General features: G+C 42.3%; 1 protein-coding gene across 3 annotated transcripts; it reads right to left on the bottom strand.

The window, feature by feature from the left end:
* Nucleotides 1-84: 84 nt before the first annotated feature.
* Nucleotides 85-19873, bottom strand: LOC142016084 (nucleolar RNA helicase 2-like). Of its 3 annotated transcripts, XM_075000236.1 has the most exons (16): nt 19725-19873; nt 19014-19245; nt 17360-17632; nt 16293-16368; nt 15070-15248; nt 14465-14582; nt 12994-13179; nt 8689-8834; nt 8194-8343; nt 7235-7396; nt 6322-6441; nt 5116-5189; nt 2574-2733; nt 1761-1895; nt 1108-1152; nt 85-441 (listed from the first exon to the last, which is right to left on the bottom strand). In XM_075000236.1, the coding sequence occupies exons 1-16, from the start codon at nt 19856-19858 to the stop codon at nt 253-255; spliced, it is 2379 nt and encodes a 792-aa protein (XP_074856337.1). In that variant the 5' UTR covers nt 19859-19873; the 3' UTR covers nt 85-252. The 3 variants fall into 3 exon arrangements, with proteins under 3 accessions (XP_074856337.1, XP_074856336.1, XP_074856338.1); XM_075000235.1 differs by lacking the exon at nt 19725-19873 and having other exon boundaries at nt 19014-19424; XM_075000237.1 differs by lacking the exon at nt 19725-19873 and having other exon boundaries at nt 17462-17632; nt 19014-19424.
* Nucleotides 19874-21283: the final 1410 nt, after the last annotated feature.

Genomic DNA, 21283 nt, shown 5'->3' with positions numbered 1-21283 from the left:
TTTAAGTGTGAATGGTTGGCTGATATTTGTGAGTATGCATTCAAACAGGTCCATCCAGTGGGAAGTCAGTGGAAGAAACAAAGATCTTTTAAAGTGAATTTTATGTCACTTCAGCAAGTAGCTTTTGTTGCCATCGTTACTTACAGACGAGTGACTGGTTTACCAAGTAACAAAAAGGGAAAGTTCAGTAGATTTAAATTTCAATAAAGCATTCATGATGTAAACTCATAGCTACATCAACTGAATTATTTACTAAAATGCTCTGTGAAAACTTCGTTTCTGGCCTCTGTTTTCGAATCTCTCACTTTTGTTAAAGCCACCACGTTGCCACCCATTCCTGAAGTTAGAGAAACGTTGACCTGGTTCACGTATAGTTTCTTCTAGCTCAGGTAACTCCGTTGCTACAGCCAGCTGCCAGCGTCTTGAGTCTTGCCATTGCTCCTGATCAAACAAGTATAATATATTCAGTTAAAGAAACTGTGAAACTGTATCAGCTGAATCTGCATTCACAGAAATCATGGAAAACTGTGAGAACATTAATTCTGGATTAACCAAAATTATTTTAAAGAATATCAAAAAGCAATGGGCAATAACTTAAGATGGGAGACTCTAAGGCAGACATTTAAAACCAAATCTCATCCTTACCAAACTAGCTCAGCAGACCCATCTTAACGATAAGGGTCAACATTTGTTTTTAAACCCCTTACAATTCACAGTCATGGGATAAACGAGCAAATAACCACAGAGTGCAGAGAAATTAGGTACTATTAATGATGCCCTCTATAGGAAGGGGATAGGGGATCGGAAACAACCAAAGAGCCAAAACACAATGTAGAAAACAACACAGGATCTTCTAAACAGGACAAAAGCAATGGACAGATAAATAAAAAGTCAGAAGCATCAAGGGTGAGTAATTAGTGAGAGTTGCACATAATAGTATTTTATAATGCGCAGGCAGCCCATTCACAAAATGCACAAATGTTTTGGACTCTATATTAAATTGCAAGCCATATATGACCATAGCATAACCACATAACTAGCAGCTACAGCATTTGGCTTAAATGTCCTAAAACGGATTCTAAAGGACCTCCTGCAATAAGAACATACCTTTATACTACTTAGCTCAGCCGCAGGCACATCGAAGCACACACCCTAAACACAACAGAGATAACATTGTTTTACTCTCCAGATATCCAAAACCAGAGACTTTAGAACACTAACTTCAGATAACAGACAAACGCTGTTTATTATTCCATGGAAGAAGGAAGGTAACACTATAGCAGAGTGCCTGCTCTATTTTAAGGCTGCCTTTTTACATGCTGTGGGAAATAAAAATTTTACATTTGCCACAAAATGAGGGATCAAATGCTTGATGCTGAAAGCAACCCCACTTCTCTGAAGCAATGTGTCTGTTCCAAGACAGGACATAAACTTTGTGTCATGCAACTCTTTTTGTCAAGAGACCCAACTGAGCCAAGATGCTGGACAGCTGAATGAAAAGTATTTACAGACCAGCATGGGCAACAAGAACTACTTGTCTGTTTTACTGATGAAAGAAAAAAAATTCAACCCATTAGTTTAACGTGATGGACTCCTGTCTGAAGTGAATTTCCTGAATTTTAGCACTGGTTACAACAGAGGCAAAATGTAGAAAAACAACTCTCCTCATAGATACCAATGAAGAAACAAACACGTGTATTAAATGAGAAGATATCCCCTAAATCAACCAAACATACAAAAAACAGGATAAACCATCTCACCGTTTTTCCCTTGAGAAAATGCATTCTGGTTACTTTATTGTCTATTTCTTCACCAAGCTGTTCTTTCAGGCCTCGCCAGGCATAGCCAATGCCATGCATCTCTATCGAACATTGCAATATCATTGTCACATAGCCCTTTAAAAAGAAACAGTGAAATGTGTTTACAACGAAGGACTGAACAAGACTGGCAGATAGTGTCCTAGCTGTCCAATATGAACTGCTGTATAAATCTTTAGGACTACTTTAACATTTAAGAACAGGTCTGCACTAGACCTGAAAGCTGATGCTAGATCGGCAATCCCAGCTAAAACAACTGCACATCTGGAATTGACATTATTGACTTATCTGGTCATCCTCACATAGGAAGTCAACATGAGACTTTCTCCCATCGACCTCCCTTGTTCCTCGCAATAAGAAGTAGTACCATGGTCAACTCTCAAGCCCCGATAATTCGATTTCACATATCGAACCCTGGAAGATTGACCCTGATTTTAGTTAAGAACCGGAGTTTGATTTAAGGTCCACAGTAGCTGCAACATGTGAGAACCTCATGTAAAGGAGAATGGGAAGCAGCAACCTCTATAACTAAGCAGTGCCAGAATATGATAACCAATTGGAAGCCAGTTTCAGGCACCAAGAACTGAATGGCATCAGGCCTTGTTACGCTTTCTCAGTAAATTTGCCACTCTGCTTACCATCTAATACATAATCTCTCAAAGATGGATAGATTAATTACTTCTCTCACAGGGGTGTTATATGAGGGTTAGTTCATACAATGCTTTGAACTGGTTAATGAAATTCAATATTATTTACCGCATCCGAGTTGAGCAAGGAACGTTGTTCAATGGAAGTAGCCCCAGAAATATGGGCTAATGCTGCAGCCAGGGCTTCCACTGCCCCCTTTTCCTCTATTAGCTGCTGAGCTGATTGTTTGAAATAGTCGATGGCAGAAGGGGGAACAGAATCCAAAAACCTTTGTATTTAAAGCAAAGATTTGACTGCTCAATATAGCAAAAGACGACATTATACAACTCAATTGTGTCTGAGAAATTTCATAAAGCTGTTAAGACTAATTCAAAGGTTAACGCCAAGAATTTCAGAAGTGGCTAGTTATTGTCGGTGTTTCAATTTTTGTGCACCCCTCTTGGGTACCTTCAGAGAGGCCTAATATTCTGGACAAGGCAAGTCTCCATTTTCTGATAATCCAATCAACTTAAGGGGCTTTCTAGTTTGACACCCACCTATCACTCGGGAAAAAAAGGAGCTAATTACCCAAGAGCTACTGGACTGCTTTTTTGTTTTGATAGTATATAGACTAGCATGGCTTTCTCTCTGTTACTACCCAAGAGAAGGCTGTAACATGCAAAAAGTGCCATTTGCCCCAAAGGTGCTCTGTACTCCCAGGGAAGCCCATTCCCTCCTTTTGCGCTTCACACAGAAGGTTCGGTAGTGAACATCCTTCCTTCAAGTGCAACAAACAGATCTCTGTTTAGCACCTCTCAATGCCCTTTTGTAGCACATCATAATTTCACAGATGAGCTAATGAGGGCACTTCCTACTCTCAAAGCAGTCTGCTTGACCACACTGAGAAATTGGGAGTGGGAGGGCAAGGGGTTAAACCTGAACCTCCAACATGTCAGTGAAAACCAATACCTCAGTAGGTAAAGTAGTTCTCAACCTCTTCAGTATTGGAACACCCAGTCCCATACTGCAACACGGGAAGGGCAGGGTCATTACAACCCGCTTCAGATCAAGCCTCAAGTTATATTATTAAACCTCTCCCCAGTTTCAGATTGTTGGTCTAATATTTAGAAATATTTGCCCAAAGTTTATTCTTAGTATACAGTAAATATATACGATTGGACTATATTCAAGGAAATTCTTAAAATGCTCACTGATCTCTTTTAGATGCCTTTTTAAAGATAATGTTTAATTAACAGTCAGATGTTACATTTCCGTTTGGCTAGCTTTTCAGTCCTACAGATGCAGAGTTATTGATGGATATGGGATACCATCAGCTACCTAGGTGCAGCAGTCACTGAATTCAGCAGCTTGTATATGCACAACTGAAGGCTGATTTGGGGCCAAAGGTACAAGTATCAGATACGTACGTGTTCATGAATGTCAGATCTGACACTGACAAGTAAAACAACTTTCTCATGTATGAAAGTGATGTATGGAAAGCATCAACACGTAACTCAGAAGGATTCAAGGGAAAAAAGCTTTCAAGACAGCAAAGCAGGGGTATGCACAATGGATGTGAAGTTAATAACTAGTGCAGTCTGTGCCCATGCTGAGCTGTCTTGGGAAAACTCCTCTGGCCCCTAAGGAAGAGAGCTCCTCTAGTCCCTGGGCAGGGACATCTCCCCCCTCCCCTATGTTGTACCAGACAGCCACTTATAGTGCATAATCAGGCAGAACTCCTAGCTGCAGCACTGGGCAGCCAGATGGCCTCCTCCAAGACCTCATGTTCTTCAGAGCTCACCCACCTCACCCTGTTCTTGGCCTCCACCAATCAGATGGGTGAGATGATATGGTGTGACAATCCTCCTAACCAAAGCAGTAGGTCAATGAGCAGAGTTTCTGGGAGTGGGGCAGGTAATAAAGCGGGCAGTTGAGGGAGGAGAAGACGATCCCCAGTGGCGCTCAAGGGGGAGAGTGAGAACCTCTGGACTTAGCAGGTGCATAGAGAGTGTGTCACCCCCTCCAAAAGGTCAAAAATTTTATTTCTGTGCATGCCTCTGCAGGGAAGCGTGAGGAAAATGCAAATGTTAATCTTTAAGGTGCTACAGGACTGCTTTTTTTGGTTAAGCTACAGACTAACACAGCTACCCATCAGAGAGTACTACGGTTAGACTGATGATAGTAACTTAATATTCACTGAGAGATTCAGGTGCCACCCATCTCATTAATAGAGCGCCCACAGTGGATAGCATGTGTTTCTATTGGTGCACATCAACACATGCCTTGGTGCAAACAACAAAATTTATTCTGTCCATGAATGGAAAAAACTAGAAGAAACGATAACAAGTCTTCAAAAAAAAATCAATGGCAACTGCTAGAAATAAGCCATTTTCCCTGTACAGAAGTAATTTTCTTAGCTACAGTTAGGTTTAGAAGGTTATAAATGAAAATTATTTTAACACATTATTTTAGACAGGACATTTTGCTGTTTAAGGGCTTGCTGATAATCTCTTACTAAAATCAGCCAGCATGCCAACATTAAGCAATTGATTTTTATAAAAGACACAGATGTGTAACTAAATATGAAACTGAACTTCACATCTCTACTGGCACCAATATTTTTCTTCTACATGTTTAAGACATCTTATAACTCAACAGACATGGAACATACCTGATAGCATCTTTACTGGAAGCTTTAATTATATCTGTTGCTGTAGGCACCCCTACACGCTTAAATGTAATGCCCTGAAAGAAACACAAGAACGTGAATTACAGCTCAAGTCTTTCCCTACAAGTACTCAATAGAGCCAAACTCTGATCAAGTCCTGTTTCTAAGGCCACTATTCCCTTACTTCCCTTACTAAGCAGCAAATCCTCTGTTCGATCTTTATTTAACCATGATAATTTAAAAAAAATATAAAAAAAACTTTAAATTTCCTCTTCTAAAATTGCTCTTTTAATTGTTAATGCATGGATACCTGTGTCCCGTTCACAAATTTCAAAGACTTTGAATGAATCGTTTCCAGTTCTAATCAGAGTCCAACTTCACAATACAAGATGTATGAAATTTAGACACAAGTCACTTAGCCAGAAGTCACTGTAACAGTTTGTGCAGTATCAATGGCTTGACACTGTGTGCAAGTGTATTAATCCTCAAAGGAAACTGAAAACATGAGGGGCAGAATCAGGCCAGGAAACCAAGACAATGCTTAGTTCAAGGTTTTTGCTTCTGTTATATGCATTTTAGTTCTTTCCGTTTAACACTTCTGAACTAAGTAAAGTTCTGATAAAGTTTAATACATGCCAAAGAAAGGCTAGGGTTCAAAATTCTCTGTTTAGCTTTCAGCAGCTAATGATGTTCTAAATCACAACAGGAAATGCAAAAAGTAGAATTTCTATCTAATCTTTGCAGGGATTATAAAACTATAAACACAAGCCTTGGTGGCGAAGTGAAATGAGAGGATTTTTAAGTATTTCATTTTAATTTTTAAATTTAAAAGGTCTGCACATACTGATTCAGTCCCTTCAATGCCTTAACATTGTTTTTCAGAACACCACTTCAAGCTTTCCTTTAAAGACAGATTTTTATAGTTCACAAAGATTGTAGAACAACTGATGTTAGTTTTAAGTTTCACATAAACTAGCCCTGGCAAAGTTACGTTTCCCTAACACGATAAGAACAGTAAAATTGGCAAGGAACAACACAGCTCAATATGTAAAAACTTCAAAAACCATTTTAGGCCCTGCCTGTTACCAAGTTGGAAGTGTGTGGCCTTACAGTCCATGAGTGTGAGGTGTCCAAGAATATATGTGCACTTTACATTTTTAGATGTTAAATAACCCACTAAAACAAACCCCAAGAAAGCTAAACTGTTACCGCTTTTTGTTCCACATGTCTTAATTGATCTTCTTCCTTTCGTTGATAAAAACAGATACAAATTCCAGTCCGTCCAGCTCTTCCTGTGCGCCCAGACCGATGGATATATGAATCCACATCCTTTAAAAATGAAAATTAACATGAACATATTTAAAATGTAAACTTTTTAAAATTAAAAGGCCTAGAAGTTTTCATAACACATCTAAATATTTTAAAGACATTCTAGACTTTGAGGAGCCACAGCTTCCTTACTGCTGCTGTTTTAGAGGATTATGATAATATGTTTAACTGTCCAAAAATACAGTAAACTAAAAAAGAAGAGAGATTCAAATAAATAGAAGTGCCTAGCAATGATAAAACCCAACACAGATAATCTGGCAGCATAGGAAAACAAAGTTGAGTCACTCAATGCACATAGTCTGTGTGAAATAAAAGGTTTCCAAGAGGTAAGTTTAAGTTGCATGACCATGGAAGTCTGTTTGGAAATGAAGCAACCCTCCCAACCTACACAAAGAAGAAATAAAACTTTGGAGGGCCAGAGTAACAGAAAAGTCAGGTAAAGGATGGAAGTATCACACACTTAGATTACTAAAGGCTTCATGCAATCTGAAATTTCATTGGAAAAACAGATGGAATTTAAAATAAACATAGAAATACTGAAAAAAGACTTGAGAGAATCTTGTAATAAAAACGCAAACAGCTATGTTTAAATTTAATCAAACTATAAATACTCAACAGGAAAATTTACACACTGCAATTAAAGAAAAACCTCTACTAAAGCAGTAACATCTTAAATTCATAGCCACTAAATCAGCGATTTATTAATTTGAACCAGGTAATCATCTGCCATCGCTGATCCGTTGTGGGAAAAAATTACTATTTTTTTTCTAAAATAAACATACTACTTTCTTACTTTTGGGGGTGAGCTCTGTATGACCAGGTCAACTTCAGGAATATCTAAACCACGGGCTGCTACATTGGTTGCAACCAGAACTTCAAATACTCCATTTCTGAAACCCTTTAATGTGATCTCTCTCTGTTTCTGTGGAATGTCACCATGCAATGACTGGGCATCCTGTCAAAAAAAGAGATGAGTAAGACTTCATCCAATAGAAGTATACAGGCACCATCATGTCAAAGACAACTGTGGCACAATTTGCTGATTCCTCATAACTCCAAACACTGGTCACAGTAGAAAAAAATATAGTCCCCACCACGTGTTTTATAAACCGATACGAAGAAAAGACACCTCATCATCATTGCACTGTCTTTGGTGTAACTCAGGGGTAACTCCACTGAAGATATAAAAACGTAAAATATAAAGCTAATATGACAACAGAAGCAAGACAGAATTCCCTGCCCTGAAGAGCTCCCCGCAGGCAAGAAATAATTTGGCACAAAGCTGTTGGGGATATTGCCAAGCCCAACTGACAAGTCTGATTAATGCCTCTGGTCTGTGCAGGAAAAGGTGTTGTCCAAATGCGTCTAATGGGGGAAAGGCCAAGATCCACCATGGAAATTCTCAATGCAATATGCAAAAGCAGAATTTATTAAATACAACACAAAACTTCACATTCATTCAGCCTCAAAGATGAAGTAGCATAAAAATCACAAGTGTTCTGTGTGTGACTCCACAATCTCGTTAAAGTTATAAGCATATATAGCTTGTTCATTTTTAACCATACAGTTATGGGTATTCTATTATTATTCCTCATTTTAAAGTGACAGCCATGTATTAAGCACTGTACAATACACAAAAATAAAGTTCCTGTCTCCAAGGTCCTTGCAACCAAAAAGAGGTTAATCATCATTAGGGCCAAGGAGAAACTTGCAGCCTTCTGAAACGTCCACTATCTTTTCAGTCACCATTACCTGTTTAATAGAAGCATTCATGGCCAGTTCATTTGCATCCTTTTTAGTCTCACAAAAGATGATGGTCCGTCCATGGCTGCCGCTGTAGACCTGAATAACATCCCCAATAACTGCTGCTCTCTGAGACCAGTGACACTCTATAGCCAAATGCTGTTAGGGTAAGAAATATGCCTATGTTATATCTACGGTCATTCAGTAGGATATCAGCTAAACTTCTCTAAACAAATACAATATTTTGACTTACAAATCCTCTAAAATATTTAGATTTTAATTTAAAATATGTGAAATAACCAAGAAACAAAAACACTATTTTCCATATAAAATTGTTTATTTATAGTAAGCTTTATGTGGGTAAGTTAATTTTAATCACTGCCAAAAGAAAACTAAGCTTTAGTTACTAGAAAATCCTAAATCTAGAAGGTCAGAAACACAAATCCAAATGATCCTTATTATGTATCCCTAACACCTATACTACTCAGTAACAAAACTACTTACCTCTACAGTCATAGCTGTCTTTTTGGTCTTCTTCCCAATAAGATCAATTTGTTCATATCTGGATTTCATATATTTTTTAGCCACATCATACACCCAATGTGGACAAGTTGCAGAAAACAGCAGCGTTTGGGGGTTGTCTTCAGAATCTTTGAAACAACACATCACAATCAATAATCCAAGTAGTATTTACAACCGAAGAGTTGATGTTTCATTACAAAATTCATATAACAACAACTAGTTATATACATATATGTCACAGAACTGAAAGGAACCTTGAGAATTCATTGAGCCCAGTCCCCTGCACTCACAGCAAGACCCATCACCATCCCTGACAGATTTTTTTTTTTTTTAAATCTAACCTGTCCCAGGCCTACTCAAAGATTGAGCTCACAACCCCAAGTTTACAAGGCCAATGCTCTAACCACTGAGCTATCCATCCACCCAACAAACCAATAAGCACAATTTCCAAAATATGCAGAAGTATGTTATTTTAATACTAATCAGCTACAATAACCCAAAGTATAATGATTTAAAACTTGTCAAGAAATCCTGTCAGAGAAGCCCCCTGGCAGGTTTTTGAGATGCCCCCAGCCTCTGGTGTATTGCAAGGTCTCCTTGGTGATGGGTCATGCTTGATACGTTAACAAAACACAAAGTTTTACCTCAGAAATTTCTTCAAAGTGATTTTAACTTAAAATCAATACATAGCCATCCATTTAATCTGAGGGGGTCACCTTTGGCAGGAAAAGACTTCTGGAAAAATCTGACGTCTCCAGACCTGTCACGGGTAGTTCTCCGTCAGGTCCGCACCCAGCCCCCAGACTCATGAATAATTCATGAGCTGGGTGTATAAAAGATGGCTGATCACCACAGACAAGGCCCTTCAGGAAGGCCTTGTCTTATGACTTGGACCAGTCCCTTTTGCTAGCCCCTCGGGGTGAAGCAGCTGAAAAATCACTTTGCACCATCCCGAGGGAAAGCGTGCCACTGGACAGACAAGCGGCACTAAGGGGACCTGGACTGCCGCACCAGGCGTTGCCTGCCGCTTGCAGCCATAACATCGTGGCGAAGCCCAGTAGTGACGGCAGTGTACCACATCACCTGACACCGCTCCCCGGCAGGGGCCGGCCCTCGCTCCAAAGAGACTTCTTTACCGGACTGGACAACTCATCAGCTAAGCAGCTGTGAGCTCAGGCTACAAAAGAAAGGCTGCTCCAGCTGCTGGATCCTTCCAACATTGACTCTCTCTCTCTCTCTGTTTCTATTCACAGTTACTGATATTGTTATTGTTAAGTATTAGGCATAGTATTATTATTATTATTGTTATTAAGTTTATTGTTTGGTGTCTCTTAAAGACATTTTATTGCTGTTAACTTAGTACAATCATATATACTTATAAATTCGTTATAAGTTACTATTGATGTCAGGCATTAGCAACCCCGGGCCGAACACTTATAAATACAGGGTGCTAGGAAGCAGCAGCTCTGCCCCCACTTTAGGTAAACGCAGGGGATAGCAGGGCCCGCAAGGGTATTATACCTGAACACAGTATTATACTGTCTTATTTTTGGGTTCCTGGGGAGTAGCGCCCCCAGGGGACTTAACTGACAGCAGGGATTGTTGTCCAGTTTAACAACACCCTGTCAGTCTTTAATACTTTTGCGGGCAAGGCATGGGAATGGCAATTGGATTAATCTTTTATGTAAGTACACGTAATTAACTGGATTAACTGTAACCAAAAGGGTTTTTTTAAGTGATCACTTATAATAAACTTCCACTTTTTTTTTTTTTTTTTGCAACAGCTAACTAGTCTCAGCCTCCATTTTCTCTGGGCCATACAGGGAACTGCAGGGATCTAACACCAGGGGATGCCCTCTAAGGAACTTTATTAGCTACTGCTGACACCTGTGTTTCTTTTAATCTGACCACTGTGCTAAATTGCCCTTGGGTCTTTTTAATTCAATCAGGCATTATTGTGTCTCATTTTTTAAGCAAACTTTTTTTATTAAAAGAGGGAAACCCGCAAGGGGTCATTACACCACAGACCTAGACCCATTGTTAGAGCCTAGGTCTGATAGAGCACGGCTTTTTTAGTCGGCTCTTGCTGCTCACACAGCACCCTCATCTCGTGGTTGCTTGCCACATTCGGCATCTCGGCAGCAGCTGCGAAAAAACTGAGGAAAATGATTCATGTATCAACAGGACCAAAAATACTCCTCATTTAATTCAACAGCAAAATTTCCAGTTATCTGAATCAGAGCAAGATGCGAGAGAGAACTGAACTAGCAGTTTACTATTATTAGTATGATGCTCAGCATGTTCTCTCTTGTAATGCCACAAAGGCTTGATGCCCTATCCCAAGTAAGACAATTAACATTCAGTTGCTGTCACAGCAAAATGTACTACCTACATCTTCAAACCCTTCAGGAATAACTGGACAGGAAAATGCAATGGAAAAGATTTAGGTCCTTCTAGGTAGTCCACTCTCTCTCAAAGGACATGTTTCCTACAATCTATCACATGAGCCTATCACATGAATCAGCTTTTGTACCTGATGACTGGAGAACCTAATGCAACAATATTTTTTAAAAAACGTTTCAGAGGCAATATGTAATTTATGGGCTATTAAACCTAACTTCAGTACCACCCAAACAACTGGGTAACATTACCGTAAACAACAGAATTATCAGCCTCACAAATAGGCATGAGTTGTTGGAAAAGACTCAATGTGGCTTTTGTAAAGGGAAGTCAGCCTGCCCAATCTACTAGAATTGAGGAGGGTGTCAATGACCATGAGGACAAGAGTGATCCAATCCATACAGTACACTTAGACTTTCAGAAAGACTTTGATAAGGTCCCTCACCAAAGGCTCTTATGCAAGATAAGCGGTCAGTGGGTGGGTGTGATGGAAGGGATCTCACTGGTCAGTAACCAGTTAAAAGACGGGAAACAAAAGGGCAGTTCTGTTTCAGCAAAAACAGTAACAATTCTGTGGCACCTTAAAGACAAACAAAAGTATTTGGGCATGGGCATTTGTGGATTGCAGCCCACTTTGTCAGATGCAGTTTTCAGAATAGAGAGAGGTAAATAGTGAAGTCTCACACTGATCTGTACTAGGACTGTACAATGTACTCAAAATGATCTGGAGATAGGGGCAAGTGCAAAGGTGGAAAAGCGTTCCGACAATACAAAATTACTCCACGCAGTTAAGTCCAAAACCTATTGTGAGAGTTACAAAGGGGGTCTCACAAAACTGGATGACAGGCAACGAAATGACAGACGAATTCAATATTGATAAATATAAAATAGTGCACACTGGAAAACAATCTCAACCATCCAAACAAGATAAGGGGTCTAAATTAATTACCACCACTCAAGAAAGATTTCAGAGTCACTGTGGATAGTGCTCTGAAAACATCCACTCACTGTACAGCATCAGTCAAAAAAGCTAAACATATTTGGAACCATTAGTCCAGATGATACCATCATGCTCTGTATCAATCTATGGCATGCCTAAACCTTGGCTACCACGGGCACTTCTGGTTACCCCATTTAAAAGAAAAAAAAAAAAAAAAGAATTGGAAAAGTTGCACAAAGGGCAACAAAAAGAAGTAAGAGTATGGAAGAGCTGCCTTATGAGTTGAGATGAAAAAGAATAGGACTATTCAGCTTCAAAAAGAGACTAAAGGACTATACAACAGAGACCTATAAAATCATAAACATTGTGGAGAAAGTGAATGAGAAAGTGTTATTTACCTATTCACACAAACACATGAACGAGGGATCACCCAAGGAAAATAATAAGCAGCAAGTTCAAAACAAACAAAATGAAGTACTACTTCATACAACAATCAGCTTGTGGAACTTGTCAAGGCCAAAAGTAACACTGGGCTGAAAAAAGTATTAAATAAGTTCATGGAGAATAAGTCCATCAACAGCTATTTACCAAAATGATCAGGGTCGCAACCCTGTGCTTTGGGTTTTCAGAGTGTCTGACTGTCAGAAGCTAAAAAGTGGATCACAGAAACTAGATCACTCAGCAAATGCCTGCTCTCTTCATTCCCTCTGAAGGCCTGGCACTGACCACTGCTGCAAGACAGGAAAGGCTAGATGGACCTTTATTTTAATGCAGTATGTTCATTTCTTAGTACTTTGCACATGTTAATTTCAAATATTTCAACTGATGAAGCTACCACCATGTCCTTCAAAATAATCCATATATGTTTCTAGAGGGAGGGAGGGTGGCAGATGGTATCAGAAAACTTTATTTTATAAACAACGCAATATCCACAATATATGATTTACCTTTTTTGTATGCAAATGCTAGAATTTCCTCCACTTGTTCAGCAAAGCCCATGTCCAACATTTGATCAACTTCATCCAAAACAACATGCTTCACACTAGACAGGTCCAGCTTGCCATTTTGAAGGTGGTCTTTGATTCTCCCTGGAGTTCCAGCTAAGATGTCAATGCCATTTTTAATATGCTCAACTGGAAGAAAGGGCAGCAAAACAGCATATATGTAAGAATACTTAAAGATCACAAGATTTCTAGTGCTGATAAACTACTGTCAACTAACTGCAACACTTCTAATTTAAATACCATTTATGTAAGGCCATAGCCCCTTCACCTTTGAAGATAGGATAAGATCACTTTAGGTAACAAATAAAAGGAGTTTGGTGATGTTCAATGGTTTTCTATAAGAACTGCTACCTTAAAATCAAAAGCGATAGTATAACAAGAATGTCCTGTGCCAAAACCTTCATTTAACACACTCAGGATTTTGTAACAACAGCTTCTCTTCTCCCAACTCACTTCCCACTTTGTCACATTTTAATTAAAAAACTCTATCCAATCCATGTTTTCTCTTTCTGCTGTCACTCTTAGGTAGCAAGTTGAAGACTGAGCTCCTGAACATGCCCTCCAATCATACTAAGTGCCTGAGGCACAAACTTCTGAAGCTGAAAGCAACATTACAAGATGGCGAGCACAAATTAATAGACAAGAAATGGCTTAAGTTGTTCGGTTTCACTGCCCTCTAAACACCATCACTCTCTTTCTTTGGAGAGGCATCTGGCCCCAGTGTTCATCCATTCAGGAACAAGGCTTCTTTTTTTCCCCCCAAACCCTGTGTCTATGATGCCCTTGAGCAGGTTCGAAAGATGCTAATGAGGCACTGCAATGAATATGCAGTGCCTCATTAGCATAATGGCAACCGCGGTGATTCGAAAATGCAGTTTTTCAAACTGCACACCACCCGGGAAGACGGGACCTTCCGAAGGACGCCCCCACCCCCCAGTTTTCGAAAGCCTTTCTTCTGATCACCAGATAGGAAGAAGGGCTTTCAAAAACTGGGGGGTCCTTTCGGAAGGTCCCGTCTCCATGGGCAGCGCACAATTCAAAAAGCCGCACTTTCAAATCACTATGGCCGACATTATGCTAATGAGGGGCTGCATATTCATTGCAGCACCTCATTAGCATATTTCAAACCTGCTCATTAACATGCCCCTTTTGAAAGGAAGGGGCAAGTGTAGACGCAGCCAAATACTTTTAGAACAAATGTTATAATCTTTGAAGAAAAATTATATAATTTGGACAGAAATCCCCTTGGATTCTTTTGGTAGAGATGGACCCAATTTTAACTGCCTTTTCTTTTTAAAATAATTTCACCATTTCTGATTGAAGTGAAACCTTAAGGAAAATAGCCAGTTTTAGCCCTAGATGATTTACATGAAACATCAACTGATATCAAAGAGACTGCTAAACTTGTACTTACTCTGTCCATTATACGGAGTTCCTCCATAAAAACAAGCCACTGTCAGTTTCTTTGTGATATCCTTAAAGTCCTTGGCTACCTGGTTTGCCAGCTCTCTCGTTGGAGCAAGAACTAGCACCTGAACAGAATGATAAAACTGTCAGAAATGCAGCCACTTGGTGACTACTAGCAAATTCTCTGCCCTATCAGAAAAGCTGGCCTGCAAAGTTGATACGACACTGCTGCTCCTAATTTTTTCTTGTTTTCAGGACCATAGATGGTGCCAGACAAGAGAGTAATGAGATGGTGCAGAAGTATGAGCCCTGCAGCAGCACCGGGTTGGGAGCCAGACCCCCACTGCAGCCCATGGAAGCCTAGGTTGAAGCCAAAGTCCCAGGGGATGGAGGCTGAAGGCTGGAGTTCCAGCAGCCCCTGAGCACAGAACTATTTGGTTTGCAGAAGCCCTGGACCCCTCCCTCCACCCACAAATTCTCTTGTCTGGAGGTCTGAGCATGCCAGATAAGCGAGGTACAACCTATACGAAGAACCAACAAAAACAATGATATAAAATCACTTTTAAACAGCGTCATAATTCGAGCCAGTGAGCCCTCAAGTGGCTAAGTTACCTTTGGCGCGCGGCCTCTCCTCCTCTCTAGAGCGTCTACCTGAAGTTTTTCAATCAAAGGAAGAGCAAAAGAAAATGTTTTCCCAGTTCCAGTTCGAGCCTGAGCTATCACATCTTTGCCATCATATATGGGCTGGAAGGTTTTCACTTGCACAGGAAACAAGTAATTTACTCCTCGAGCTGCAAAACAATTCAATGTAGTTTTATTAAAAGGCGTTGTGAATCCACAATGGGCTGAAATAGACGTCTGAAAGCTATTTTGTATGATAATGAAAAGCAAACCAAATCCATGAGACACATCTTGCACCTGACAGTGGATGCAAAGAGTACATATGCATTTCTACTTATGCTTGGCAAAACAATACTTTATTTTTTTCTGATAGGCAAGATTTAATATCCAACTAAACAACTTTTTTTTTTTTTTTTGCTATGTCTGGTACACAACAGTAACAGCAAATATAACTGACTCAAATTGGTCAAAGTTACGGAATTTTTGTTTTGTTTTTAAAGACAGAATCACATTAAAAGTTTGAAAGATGCTATGCAAAGAGGAAAACATAAGGGTGGGTAAAAGCTGTCCAGCAGAATGTACAAATTATTAATGCTGTGACTTCAGAAAGTTCAACACCACAGGAATCCATTTTAAACTCTACAAATAATCAATGATCAGAGTAACATGAGCTCCACAGTGATTAATTTCCCAGAATATACTAATCTAACACAAAACACGAGCAAAATTGAAACTGCCAAGTAATCTAAAAGTTGACATAGATGACTAGTTATAAAACAGATTTAATAAAGATCATTTAAGGTAATAATCCTATGAAGAAACAACATACAGATATAAAATGAGACCCAACTATTCAGGAAACGATGCAAAAACAGATACAGAAGATACAGTAAATAACATAACTGACAACCTCACATTACAATGATGAGGGCATGGGAGAAAAGCAACTGTCTTCCCAGTTTATAACTAGAAGCCAAGAGGAAGTAATTCTGTCTTGATGAAACGACACTTCCAATTGTATAAATGTGAATCCCATATTAATGGAAACAAAGGTGCCCAGTGGCTACCATGGGATGAGTCAGGACTTTCAGTTTCCATGTCTGCTTGTGCTTCTGCTAATACACAGTTGCTTTGGACAAATTATTTAAACAGTTATTTGTGATCTGTGCTGAACCATCTGTTTGTTAGAAAATTTCTTCTGTTGTAGAAGTTACCTTTAAGAAGCTCAATTGTGTCTTTGGAGATAGCGAAATTGGAAAAGGCACCTTCTTTCTCTTCTTCTGTCAGCTCCTTTTAAATTAAACAAAACATTAGGCATTAAGAAAGTCAGTTTTACTACACTACTGAGTTCCACAATATTTTAACCCAAAAGGGGAAAAAAAGAAAACTTCTCCAGAACAGTCTCAGCCATGATCCCCTATAAATATGACTATAAAGGAGGTACCCAAAGTCACCTTACAACCTTCATAAATGCAGGGCAACAACCATTGGCCCTTGCACCTAAGGCTTCTGTTACACTGCATGTACACACTTGGACATTCACAGGAGAGTCCATTTAAGACTATTTGTACTCCTTTTGCTAGTTCATTTTTAACTCACCTCTGGAAAACACCACAAAATTGTTCTGCCACATACAAGAAAAACAAGCACAGATTCACTATTAGCATCTCTTATCCAATAAAGAGGATTTCTGGATGAGACGCGTGTCATACAACACTAGAGATTTTTGGCACAGCTGCTGCCTACAGTCAGCTGGAGAGAGGTTGTCAGTCAGCCCAAGGCTACACCTACACTTACCAGGAATGTCAATGGCTGCTACACAATTTTAGGTATGCCAACTGCGCACCTAAAATCGATTTTGCAGCCATCAACTTTGGTCCTTGTCCTCACTGCAGAATGGTGATGAAAGCACCCCTCCCACTGAGATTCTTTAATCCTTGCGGCTCGCAAGGAGTTCCAGGGTCAACATCTATCGCCTGTGTTCAATCTTCTGTGGCCAGTGTAGACCCACCCTCAGTCACATCAGGGGCTGCTCCACCCACCAGAACAGACCAGAAATAAAGCTTAAAGGTGGATTAAACTTAAAGCCACTTTAGCATCCCTTGCTCCTAGGTTGTGAATTCCACGCTGTGCCTCTTCAGAGGTAGAGTGAAGAGTATATTATCCTTAGTTAGGACAAGGATGAGACAAGATTTTTCACAGCAGTGCTGAGCACTTCCACCAAGCAAGACTCACTGACTATATTTTTAAGACAAGTAAAATTAAGGGTTTCATTGTGTACCTTTACTGGCTCTTGGTCACTGTCATACTCAGCACTTGATGCTTCAGTGGAATTACACTGAGCTTTTGAGTGGACAATTCCATTGCTCATGAAGGATTTCACCTGGTTCTCTGAGCTGTTTTCTTTGATGTCTCCATTCATGTTTTCTGTAGCCTTTTTCTTCTTTTTGGGCTTAGGAGCACCAAGATCATCTGCAGATAGCTCATTTTCCTCTTTTTGGGATTTCAGCTGCTTAGATTTACCACGGGGTTTAGACTTCTTCTCCTTTTTATCCTTCAGAGAGGCAGCATTGAACCAAAAGGACAAAAAATAAAAACTATGAAGTTCTGCCTCTGAACAAACATCTGGTAGTCATTAGCTAATAAACAGGTATGTGCATATGACAATAATTCATCCACTACTAGCCTTAAACCAATCTAGTTCCTTGCATATTCAGTCCCTAGTAGTTAGTATCAATCTCAAATAATCTGTGATTGCATGTTCTCTGGCAGTAAGGAGATAGTTTAATTATAATGGGATGTGACTGAGGGATTTTGATGAGAGTAGAATCCTCTGCTTCCTCTGAAGAGGATCAGGAACCAACAATAAGAGGGGGAAAACAGAGGAAGTGAAGTGATTTACCCAATTTCATGCAGCAGGCCAGGGACACTCTCAGAAATAGAACTCTGTCCCGGGTCTCAATCTAATCCCCTATCCTATCCTATCCTATCCTATCCTACCCATGAGACCAAGACACTCAACCAAATTCCAAGATTACAGACATTGACATTTAGAGATCTCTATTCCACAGTCATTTGGGATGAAAGGGATGATAGATACACATGTGCTATAATGTGGTTAGAAGGCATTATGATTGAAAAGCTGGTGTGGCAGGTCTACACTGAAGCTGAGAGGTGAGTAGTGGCATGAGTAGACAAAGTCACACTGGCACTGCTCAAACTACTGCTTCAAAAACAGCAGCACACATTGTGGTGCAAGTGAAGGCTTATGCCAGCAGTCTCAGTCCAAGCACACACAGCCACCTGCCTCTGAGTTCAAGTGGCTAGCTAGGAGCCATTGCAACAAGGCCCACACTGTTTCTCTTAGCATCCTACTTAGCACAGAGCCAGCAGAAGCAGATATAGCCACCCCGGGACTCCCACCTTCCAGTGCAGTGCTCATACAGCCTAGCAGTCTCCATCAATGGCTGGAAACTCTTATGTCCTCGGGCTCCAGCGCCCAGGCCAGACCCCGGACCTCGGCCGGCTACAGAACACACAGGCTCGGTGCCTCAACAGCTCAGGCTCGCTCCCTTCCAGTCACTGCAAGGCCATCCGAAGCCCAAACGCAGCAGGCCATGAAGGCGGCCAGTTAGCGAGCGCCGCTGACTGTCCAGCTGCGACCGAGCGGGTCGTGGGTCTCCGATCCGGAGCGGCCAAGGCCACAGCCTTTAAGTGCAGGCGAGGCGCCCACGTGGCACAGCCACGCGGGCCAAGCAGCGGGTAACACGAGCAGCCTGCGGCCCAGCACGGCTCTGCCCACGCCCCCTTCGGCCCCGCTTCTCCCTGCAGCTGGCGGGGAGCTGGACCGGGCCCGTGCTGCCGGCCGCTCCCGCCAGGCCCAGATTTCCCGGGGCAGTGGTGTCTCTTCCTCCATGTTTGTCCCCCCGCGGTACCTTGTGCTTCCTCCTCCTGCCTGCCCGGGCAGCCTCGCCTTCCAGGGGGGTCTCGGGCTCGCTGCCAGCCGGCAGGTGGTCGGCTGCGGGCATTTCTTCCGGCTGTGTCCCGCGGAGCTCGGGCGCCGAGCAGCTGGGCTGATCGGTGGCTGTGGCGAAAGGAGCGAACCCCGCCCCAGCGCCGGCGCACAGGAAGTGAGGCGAGACAGTGAAAGCCGGGCCCCAGCCCTGGCTGCGGGAGAAGGGCACAGCCCTGGGCTGTAGCAGCCGCAGCCGCAGCCCCAGCCCGGAAGCGGGCGTGGGGCGCGCGAGCCGGGGGAGCAGGGCCGGGAGCCCCACAACCCCAGCGCCCGGCCACCCGGCTCCAGACAGCAGCGTGCGACACGCGGCTCCCATCTAACGCTGCTCTGGTCTTGGCGCCCGCCCCCTGGCCGAGAGCCCGCCCCCTCCGGCAGCAGATCCGGACGTGTGTCTCTCCCTGCGCTGCCGAGCCTATCCTGCTCCTCTCGGACGCAAGCTGTTAGCTCGGCAGGCCGGGACGCAGCCTGTAAGCCGCTGACTACTGGGGCTCGGGCCGCCTACCTGTGCACCCGCACTCAAGGGTTAGCTGAGCCTCTAGCCATGCTGCAGCGCACAGCCCTGAGTGAAGGTGACCCCATCCCCGCACGTCTGCGGCGGTGCCAATATGACACCAGAGCGCCGCGCCCTTACTGTTCTGGAAAAAACCTCTGTGGCCTGCCGCCGTCCTCAGCGGGAGCTTGCACTGCTGTTTCGGTCTGTCCACAAGCGATCAGCGCAGCAGGGGACAGGAAACGGCGCAACGGCACCCGCTCTGCGCGTGACATAGCTGGGAGTCAGCTGAGAAAAGGAAGCTGGACCTACCTTGTTCTGCTCCCCGCCACCCCTGGCAAGAGTAGGGTCTCCTGCTGCGCGGCTCAGGCCCACGTCTAGCCTCTCAGGCCCCATCACTTGGGGGAAAAGATGGACCCACGTCCTCCCTCAGGCAACAGCTGGAGCTGGCTGAGCAGCATGGGCTGGCTTGCTCTGCTTCCTGTCTCCCCTGGTGAGCACAGGGCTGGGCCAGGACCCAGGCTGATCTGTCAACCCACATTGCTTGGGATACACAGCTTGGGGGAAGGAGTGAAATAGGAGCAGGATAAAGGTCTGGGCCAGGGTTGGGGAGTTGTCCTAGACCCTGCACCCCACCACAGGCAGCCCAGCAAATGACCATAGCAAATCTCTGTAATTTACCAGTTAAAATAACCTTTTTGGCTATATGTGGAAGCTTGAAATTTCAGTTCACCTGTGGAACTCCAGTTGGTGCAATACAAGAAGGGGCACCTGAACACTAGTACAATCACCCTTGCTGCGCAAAGGAGCACAGGGGTACCTAGGTGTAGTATTTTTGCATTGCTTCTGCAAATAGCCATTCAGTCCATTACTGTAATAATAAGCTTAATTTGAATCATGGCCAGGATGACAGTATAGTGGCTCACCAGGTCATCATGAAGTCATTAAAATTTGGCAGTATCACAGGACCAGGAAGCAGCTCACTTTGTAAAAGGCATCAACTCACTTTACTGCAACCCCCCCACTCTCCCTGATTGTATGTGTGTGAATCAGAGTTCAGAAGACAGTGAGTTAATGCAGACCTTGCAGGGAGGTGTGATAACCATTGCAATAGACCACATTGCAGATTCTTGGCACAGAGGACTAAAGGAGTTACCCCCTGAACTGAGATAGCTCTAGCTGTCTGGATATAAGTCAAGCTAGGACTGCATATAGACAAGAAAGCAAGGGACTTTAGATTTTAGGGCCCATCTAACATAGGCTCAGACCCTCCAGGCCACTCGCATCAGTATTCCATTTCAGTTCAGCATTTAGGTGGTCTTGCAAGAAAGATTATGGAGATACACATCTCATAGAACAGGAAGGGACCCCGCGAGGTCATTGAGTCCAGTCCCCTGCCCTTGTGGCAGGATCAAGAACCATCTCTGACTAATTTTTTTCCCCCATTTATTTACCCCCAACCCTTTGACCTCCTCAAGGATTGAACTCCCAGTAGCAGGCCAGTGCTCAAATCACTGAGCAATTCATATCTGCTACAGATGATTAGCAGAGTACCACCAGGCCAGCAGCATGCTTTGCTACTGATGGTGCATATCCAGACCTACCGAACTGCACATAAAATTTATGCTGCACATGGACATTGAAAATTAGAAGAAAAATTGCCCCAGACTGTAAGTCCACTTGTAAATCAGCATGGTCAC

This window comes from Carettochelys insculpta, chromosome 7 (genome assembly GCF_033958435.1).
Source record: "Carettochelys insculpta isolate YL-2023 chromosome 7, ASM3395843v1, whole genome shotgun sequence".
In the NCBI taxonomy this organism is placed as follows: domain Eukaryota; kingdom Metazoa; phylum Chordata; order Testudines; family Carettochelyidae; genus Carettochelys; species Carettochelys insculpta.
Note: the sequence above shows the minus strand (reverse complement) of the source record. Positions and strands in the feature narration are given on the sequence as shown.

Bases quoted from the DNA above. Each gene is read 5' to 3' on its own strand.
- LOC142016084 (XM_075000235.1), bottom strand. From the start codon at position 19,409: ATGGGAGCCGCGTGTCGCACGCTGCTGTCTGGAGCCGGGTGGCCGGGC. The intron at 7,397-8,193 runs GTAATGGTGACT...TTTTTTTGACAG, and splicing joins TGAATGCTTCTATTAAACAG to GATGCCCAGTCATTGCATGG. The intron at 442-1,107 runs GTATGTTCTTAT...TTGTTTGATCAG, and splicing joins CTGAGCTAAGTAGTATAAAG to GAGCAATGGCAAGACTCAAG.